At 52.7% G+C, this 8,489-nt stretch overlaps 1 protein-coding gene across 1 annotated transcript; it reads left to right on the top strand.

Moving 5' to 3' along the window:
* Positions 1-3,541: 3,541 nt before the first annotated feature.
* Positions 3,542-7,945, top strand: NDUFAB1 (NADH:ubiquinone oxidoreductase subunit AB1). Its single transcript, XM_030579205.1, has 5 exons — positions 3,542-3,691; positions 4,599-4,718; positions 5,381-5,468; positions 7,113-7,224; positions 7,787-7,945. The coding sequence occupies exons 1-4, from the start codon at positions 3,542-3,544 to the stop codon at positions 7,202-7,204; spliced, it is 450 nt and encodes a 149-aa protein (XP_030435065.1). The 3' UTR covers positions 7,205-7,224; positions 7,787-7,945.
* The last annotated feature ends 544 nt before the right edge of the window (positions 7,946-8,489 follow it).

Genomic DNA, 8,489 nt, shown 5'->3' with positions numbered 1-8,489 from the left:
ACTTCAGGTCCTCCCACATGGCCCGTTTCTGGTCACAATCTCATGTCTGTCAGTCCCCGGATGGAGTGCCAGTGGAGCCCTCCTCAGGTCAAGGCTGATAATTTTATGCAGTTTTAAGTCCTTGGTCTTTTGAAGCCTCTTGAACTAGGTCAAACCAACCTATGCTATTTCCTGAGGAGGCAAAGCTTGCTACCTGCATTGGTTCGGTATTGGGGATTTGCACTGATTACCCCCCTCCGTCAGTGTCTTTAGTTCCTGAAGGAAACAATCTTTAGTTCACCCATTAAGCCAGGAATACAATCACCAACAAGCCCATCAAGATATATGGAACATTCATAAAGTTAATACAATCAATAGTCTTTGAGTAGTGAATGATTCCACCAGGCTCTTGCCTCTCTGGGCAAGCTCTGAGTACTAGCAGGGCCCTGGCTGTTTTGTGCAGGCCCAATCCAGCAAGTGTTCTCAGAGGCTGCCCAGGATTGGACCCTGCAGGTGAGATAGGTGGGGGATTGCCTAGTTTGAGACGCCTGGGTCAAGGATTTAGTGGCATTAGGGGTATGCTGCAGTTATGCCACTCTAATGTAGACACTTTGATCAACAGATGGGGTTTTTCCATCAGTGTAGCTAATCCACGTCTCAGAGGCAGTAGGTACGCTCACAGAAGAATTCTTCCATTGACCTAGCCACCTCTACGGTGTGGGTTAGGGTGACCTGACTATGGTGCACAACAGGGCATGAAATTTTGTACAGCCCTGGATGACGTAGCTCAACTGACCTAAGTCAGTGGCTCTCAAACTTTCCAGACTACTGATTTGTGTTGCGTACCCGCAAGTTTCACCTCATTTAAAAACTACTTGCTTACAAAATCAGACATTAACAAAGTGTCACTGCACACTATTACTGAAAAATTGATTACTGTCTCATTTTTACCCTATAATTACAAAATGAATCAATTGGAATATAAATATTTTACTTACATTTCAGAGTATTGTATAAAGAGAGGTTAAATTGTATGAAATTTTAGTTTGTACTGACTTTGCTAGGCTTTTTATGTAGCCTGTTGTAAAACTAGGCAAATATCTAGATGAGTTGATGTACCCCCTGGCTGACTTCTGCGTACCCTCAAGGGTACCTATATCCCTGGTTGAGAACCACTGACCCAGGAGCGGATTTACCATGAAACAAACTATGCAGTGGCACGGGGCCCTCAAAATTCAGGACAAATATCTGACAACCTGGCCTTGAGTCCTGGCTGGTAGTGCAGCAGGGCTCAGGTAGGCAGGCTACTTGCATGCCATGGTGAGTGGCCCCACACCGCTCCCAGAAGTGGATGGCTGCTGGCACGTCTCTGTGCTTGTGCTCCTGGCGGGGAGGATGGGGAGGCGGCTCTGCATGCTGCTCCCACCCCGGGCAGTGCATGGAGACCCGCTGCCCCCCCTCCCCCACAAGGGGCATGCAGAGACGTGCCAGCAGCAGGGCTAAAGCAGCTCCCTGCTTGGTCTGCCTTGCTCCTGGAAGTGGTTGGCATGTCCCTGCGGCCCCTGGGATGTGTGTGGGGAGGGTGTGTCTCTGCACTGCCCCTGCCCCTGCCCCGAGTGCTGACTGCAGTTCCCATTACCCTTCCTCCCCGCACACTTAGGAGCCACTGCCGGAGGCATGTGTGTGCCGGTCACTTTGGGAGCTGTGCTTCTCAAGGTAAGTGCCACCCCGTCCCCCTCCTGTACCCCAGCCCAGAGCCTGCACCACACATCCAAACTTCATCCCAGAGCTCTCACCCCTCCCAGTCCCCAGCCCAGAGTCTGCACCCAGCACCCTAAATTCCTCCCAGAGCCTGCCCCCTGCATCCCCTCCTGCACCCCAACCCCCTGCCCCAATCAAGGTACCTCACTTTATTTTCATTTACTTTCCATTACTTATAATATAGGAGGAGGATGAAGGAAAAAAAATGAAAAAAGGGCTAGGGATAAGAGAGAATGTTCTTAGCTGGGTCATCTACTATTATATACTTCTTACTGTATTTTTCACTCCATGCATCTGATGAAGTGGGTTCTAGCCCACAGATGCTTATGCCCAAATCAATGTTCAGCTCTAAGGTGCCACAGGGACTCCTTGTTGTTTTTACAGATACAGACTAACGGCTGCCCCCGCTCTGAAACCTAATCTCTTTGTGGCTCTAGCACCCTAGCTGATTCTGATGATGCTTTTAACTGGTGGCCAAACTGCCTCACTGATCATCCCTCTCCTCCCTCCAGAGTTGCATGGGGCAGGGGCTACTGGTGCTCCTAGAAGCACTTATCTCGGCTGGGGCTTGATGCACCAACACAAACCCCTGCAGTAGCTGTGCAGTGCTAGGGGGGCTGGTGTGAAACTCCCCAGAGCGGGCAGGATGCAGCGTATGTAACCTGTGCTCCTCTCACCCTTGGTCCCCACCCACAGGCTCTAGGTACCTGAGGCAGGGCCTGGCCCCAGGGGAGGAGGGTCACTGCTGGGGGGGAGGTGTAGGGCAGCCCCTGGCCCGGGGCTCCCTATGGGGGGGTTTGGCCCCAGTGATTCAGTATCCCTGGGGGGGGGTGCTGGGCAGGGGAGGAGGGTCCCTGCGGGGGGGGGGCGGGTTGTGGGGCACCCCTTGGCCCCAGGGAAGGGGGAACCCTGCAGGGGGGATAGGGCAGCCCCTGGCCCAGGGGTGCAGGATCCCTGCGGGGGGGGTGTAGGGCAGCCCCTGGCCCGGGGATACAGGGTCCCTGCGGGGGGGGGGGGGGTAGGGCAGCCCCTGGCCCGGGGGGTAGGGTCCTTGCGGGGGGGGGGGGGGGGTAGGGCAGCCCCTGGCCCGGGGGGTAGGGTCCCTGCGGGGGGGGGGGGGGAGTGTAGGGCAGCCCCTGGCCCGGGGGGTAGGGTCCCTGCGGGGGGGGGAGAGTGTAGGGCAGCCCCTGGCCCGGGGGGTAGGGTCCCTGCCAGGGGGGGAGTGTAGGGCAGCCCCTGGCCCGGGGGGTAGGGCCCCTGCGGGGGGGGAGTGTAGGGCAGCCCCTGGCCCGGGGGTGCAGGGTCCCTGCGCGGGGGGGGGTAGGGCAGCCCCTGGCCCGGGGGTGCAGGGTCCCTGCGCGGGGGGGGGGTAGGGCAGCCCCTTGCCCGGGGGGTAGGGTCCTTGCGGGGGGGGGAGTGTAGGGCAGCCCCTGGCCCGGGGGGTAGGGTCCCTGCGGGGGGGGAGTGTAGGGCAGCCCCTGGCCCGGGGGTAGGGTCCCTGCGCGGGGGGGGTAGGGTCCTTGCGGGTGGGGGGTAGGGCAGGCCCTGGCCCGGGGGTGCAGGGTCCCTGCGCGGGGGGGGGTAGGGCAGCCCCTTGCCCGGGGGGTAGGGTCCTTGCGGTGGGGGGTAGGGCAGCCCCTGGTCCGGGGGGGGGTCCCTGCGGGTGCGCGCGGCGCAGTTTTCCCCCCGCCCGCCAGGGGGCGCTGCCGGCCGCTCGCTGCGACGCCCTCCCGGTCCCTCCGCGCGCGGGGCTTGCCGGGATATGTGCGGCCGCGCGGCGCTTGCTGGGTAGCAGGACGTCATGGCGGCCCGTGTCCTGTCCGCCTGTGTCCGCCGCCTCCTGCCCCGGCTGGCCCCGCCCGCGGCCCGTAGCTCAGGCCCCGGCCCCGGCCCCGGCCGCGCCGCGCTCAGCAGCCGCCGGCCGCCCGCCCGCGCAGCGCCGGGCCCCCAGGTGAGGCTCGGCGCGCGCCCAGGGTCAGCGGGAGGAGCCCAGGGGACGAGCCCGAGCCGGAGCCGGAGCCCGGCCCCCGCCGCCGCGCTCCTCCCCCAGGGCCCCGCCGGGCTGCGGAGCCGGAGCTCCCGGCCGAGGCGCCCCGGGGGCTGCGCTCCCAGCTGGCTCCGCAGGTGTCCCGGGCCAGGCCCTGCAGGCCGGGGGCAAAGGCTGCGGTGGGGGCGGCGCTCCCCGGCTCGTGCTGCCGACCTGCAGGAGGGTGAAGCCGAACGCGCCCGGCTTCAAGCCAAGCTCCTGGGGGCCAGCGATTAGGCCCAAACCGCCACGGCTGGTCTGAAGGTGGATTATGCCGCTTTCCCAGCTGCCGCATTTCTAAGGCTGACCCCGCTGGAGACAAGAGACTTCTCTCGCTGGGTCTCAGGTCTGGGCCACGCTGCTGGTTCCCGTGTTCCTAGGTAGAGCAGAGACTGTTCAGCTGCGGGCGGCATGGCTTCTCCATCCCCACATCCCGTGTGCAGGCCACCACCTCATGGTTGTCATCGTTGGTGGCTGGCAGGAGCAGGCCCCGCTCTGCTAAGGAGGAGCTTGTTAGAGCGTGCTGCTTTTCCCTTTCTCTTATTTGGGGTTGAGCCTGCTGCCTGTGCCTGTCTTGGCTGATTATGGAGTTCTCCTATCACAGAGAACTCATTGTCTATCACCTTCAGGGATCGTCTGGAGAGGGGTTTGTCCAGCATACAAAAGGGAAGGTGTAATTCTGTAAGAGAGAATCCTGGCTCAAAGTCAGACTGGTGTAGGTGCTGTCCAGGCCCCTTCATTCTGAGTGACTGAAAGATCTGTTCATGCCTGTTGTATTTATGTACAGATTGTCCTGGTGGTTTTGTAAGGAATTCCTGTGCTTTCCTTGTAGGTCTCTGGTACATTGCAGTTGTGTCGCCATTATTCAGACTTGCCACCTCTTACTTTGGAGAGTATCAAGGAGCGTGTTCTGTATGTCTTGAAGTTGTATGATAAGGTAGATCCAGAAAAGGTAAGCTATAGACACTGTTTCAATTCAGATGGAGGAAAACAGTTATGGTAACAAGTGGAGTTGCTCCTCCATGCCACCATAAAAGAAGGGAGACCCAAACCTGTCAGTGTGTGCCTTCCAGAAGGATACAGTCTGTAATTCTACAGCATGGGGGGGTAATTTTGTAGCATATACACACACACACTGATATGCTATAACAGATGAGTGGTGACAAGGTCCAGGAAGTTAAGGCCTTTGGAGTAATAAACCAAATCAGCATCCCAGGACAGTCAGGAAACAGGAAATTCTGTTTCTCTGAACAGTTACTGTTAATGGAGCAGTTTTTCATCTCAGGAAAATTGTTAAGAGACTGCTCAGTAGTCAAAGTGCCCTTTCCTATGTTACCTTTTTTTTTCTTTTACAGAAATTAGTTATTTTTAAGTCTTGAGAAGCCTTAGTTATGTAGATAATGATGCGTATTGACTAGATAGCAGAGAAACTCATATCTTTTCAGTTAAAAAGATGTTTGGCAGAGTGATGGTAAAGGCCAAAACCACTGGGTTTTCTGGCATCTCTAGGCTATAAACTCCAAGTGAGGGCACATCCTGATATTCTAACTTTTCCTACCCTAGCAAAATGACTGCAATCAAATTTATTGTATTTTTCTTTGGCTTTTCTCCCAGCTTACAGTAACTGCCCACTTCATGAAAGATTTGGGCTTGGACAGTTTAGACCAAGTGGAGATCATCATGGCCATGGAAGATGAATTTGGTAACTGAAGTTCATGTGATGTCTGTTCTCCCTGTCCTTCCCTATGGAGAGGAAGGATTCTCCAGTGGTTAGGGGGCTAGCCTAGGATGTGGGAGAACTAGCTTCAAGACCTGCTGTACCACCAGCTTCTGTGTAACCTTGGCAAGTTGCTTAGCTCTGCCTCAGTTCTAATCTGTACAGTATGGATAATATTTCCCTACCTCCTGGTGGGTGGTGTGAGGGGAAATATACTAAGGACTGTGAGATGCTCAGCTGCTTTGGTAATGGGGGCCATGTAGGTACTTAAGATAGATCTGCTGTTGTCTTGACTGACCCCTGAAATGTGCTTACTGCAAACAAAATCTTCGTTCTTTTATTTCCATGAGCTCAATATGAACATTTAACGTTGACTAACTTCCATAACCTAAAGCAAGCTGTTTCACTCTCAGTGAGCAATGTAAGTGTATGTGACTCTCAGGGATTTACATTTTATCATTGTGGCTTCTGCACCTCCTGGCTGGCGTGTACATTAAGGTTTCCATAGCTTCAGTGTAAAGCACTTTGGTGCATGTTCAGATTCCTGCTTCAAAACCTTCCTAGGGAATTCGCTGTAGTGTGGCATGGCTAGGAGCCAACAAAGCATTCAGGGTAACGAAATGCAAATGAGTGCACCAGACACAAGACTGCTGTCCAGCACATCACCTATTCTCTTGTGTGTTGTCTGGAGGTGAGAATTGTATTAGACTTCTCCAAACTTATCTTCTAACAATTCTTTAATCTTTTCATCTGGCCCTGCTAAAACCACCTTTTATTTCCTTCATTTTATTGTATCCCAGACTCCTTTGTACTTCATATCTCAGAGTTCTTTTCATTGCTTCACGTAAAAAGCAAAATGCTGAACTATATACATCATTTAACAAAAATTTGTGCCATATGTGGCCAAATATGGCATTTATATTCACTGCATATAAATCCCAATAGTGTAAAAAATAAACTGTAGTAGAACATCGACACTGTAATTGGAGGCATTCTGCCTTGCACAGTGCCCAGATATATTTAATCACTGCACTTGTTTACATTTGGGGGTGGGGTTAACTTGCAGCTAGCAGGACTAGAAATAGAAAAGCCAGAATTTTCTAGAAAATGTTGTAGTGACCAGTTCTACTGCTTCAAGCCCCAGCGGGCTCTAACCTGGTGAACTTTGTAGAATTTTGAAAAGCTACTTGCTATAATGACACTTGATGGAAGACTGTGAAACAAACTGTGGTGCTTTAGGTTCTCCCTTGCATGTAACAAGCCCACTGCCTTGCCATCTCACAGCTGTTGCACATCAGAGTTGGTTTCAGAGCTGTAGGAATGCAGTAGAAGCTTGAGCTGTGCTTGGAAGGACACTGACTGTTAGTGAGGCTTCACACTCTGCAGGAACTGCTAGTTCTGCCTAATGCCTCTTACATAATGTTCTGCTGCTGAGTAAGGCACAGCAGGCTTTGAAACGCAGCTGTAGTAATAAGAGGTGCTCAATCTCTCTCTGCGCTGCTGAACAGCGACCCCTGCCCGTGAGTTGCCCACAGAGCCAAGGCACAGGCATCTGAGTTTGTATTCTGATTTCTCTCTCTTTGCTGCTGTTTTCACTATTAGAGGGTAAGCATGTACTCTCTCTTCCAGGGTTTGAAATTCCTGACACGGAAGCAGAAAAGCTAATGTGTCCACAAGAGATTGTAGATTACATTGCAGATAAGAAGGATGTATATGAATAAAGACATTTCTTTGAAGCAGAGTAAGTAGAAACTTACTTTTATGTAAGTAGCAATAATGGCCAGGCAGTGTAAAATCACCATGGAGTCAGCAGAGATGAGAAATACCTTCTTCCTATACTATATAACTGTAGTCAATGCTATGACACAGGCAAGGCATTGAGATGGGATCTAGCCCAGATTTTGGTGGCAGATGGCAAGTCTGCTGTCATGGTGAAATGAGCTTGTTGTCTCAGCCCACTTCCCAGCTGTCTACGTCAGGGGAAAATACCAGCGCAAAGTGCAGTCCCACCAGAGTGCCAAGGACTGCATGCTGCCTAAGCATCCCTCTCTCCCCACATTAGGATTGAGGAGCACGGCAGCGTGGAGGAAACGTGCACCGCTGCTCCTGCTGCTTTGCCATTCTCCATTCATGGCACAGTTAATCTCCCCAGAGCTAAGGCCCTGTCACTGACTCCCCAGCTTCCTTTGGCAGTGCTGTTCCATGCTGGTCATGTGCCCTTGTCGGTTCCCTTTGATTGCACGTTTTATTATACAAGGTAACTTGAGCTCTGAACCACCAAATCTGTGTGGCTTTTTTAACAGGAAATCCTCTTCTACTGTGAAGACTGGGATGATATCAGCGGTTGTGTGAATGTAAGCGCACATTACTGTACCATTGCTGCAGTAGTTCTGTTGGACATTGTATTTAACGTCGTCTGAATATGTATTGGCCTTCACAAAAATAAATATAGAAGACCATTATTGTCTTGGTGATTTTGTTCTACAATCCCTTTGTCAATCGTCCAGAATAATTATCTGAATGTATAAAAGCCTCCAGCGCTGGCTTTGGCCATTCTTAAAGTGCTAAATGTGCCCTTTTGGGAAGATGTTCTGGCTCGTAAATATTTAGGTGAGTGGTAGGCCATGCTACAGCTATTCTAGGCCTTCAGCATCTGGGTTCAGGGTAGCTCCTGCAAAGTCTTGGAAAAGCTCTTGATGCCTATCTTCAGAAAACTGTACAAGTGTAGTGTCACCATGCATTTGACTGCCAGTACCATGGCTCTGAGTTATTCTGCTGCTTGGGATTGCCTGTGGATCCCTGTCCTGAGGCTCTGTGACAGGGATCTGATCTGATATTAAAACAGCCATTGCACTAAACAAGGTGTTGAGAGTAGCTGGTCTTGCACAGAAAGGGCCATCTTCCCAGTTCCCCCCATGCAGTGTTAAATAAGATGCTTTACTAAGCATGGTTAGGATGCAGTTGTTTAAGGTCAACATCCTGTGCCTGGCAGTGAAATTCAGATCA

The sequence above is a fragment of the Gopherus evgoodei genome, chromosome 10 (genome assembly GCF_007399415.2).
Source record: "Gopherus evgoodei ecotype Sinaloan lineage chromosome 10, rGopEvg1_v1.p, whole genome shotgun sequence".
Lineage (NCBI taxonomy): Eukaryota > Metazoa > Chordata > Testudines > Testudinidae > Gopherus > Gopherus evgoodei.
Note: the sequence above shows the minus strand (reverse complement) of the source record. Positions and strands in the feature narration are given on the sequence as shown.

Bases quoted from the DNA above. Each gene is read 5' to 3' on its own strand.
- NDUFAB1 (XM_030579205.1), top strand. From the start codon at position 3,542: ATGGCGGCCCGTGTCCTGTCCGCCTGTGTCCGCCGCCTCCTGCCCCGG. The intron at 3,692-4,598 runs GTGAGGCTCGGC...CTTTCCTTGTAG, and splicing joins GCGCAGCGCCGGGCCCCCAG to GTCTCTGGTACATTGCAGTT. The intron at 4,719-5,380 runs GTAAGCTATAGA...CTTTTCTCCCAG, and splicing joins ATAAGGTAGATCCAGAAAAG to CTTACAGTAACTGCCCACTT.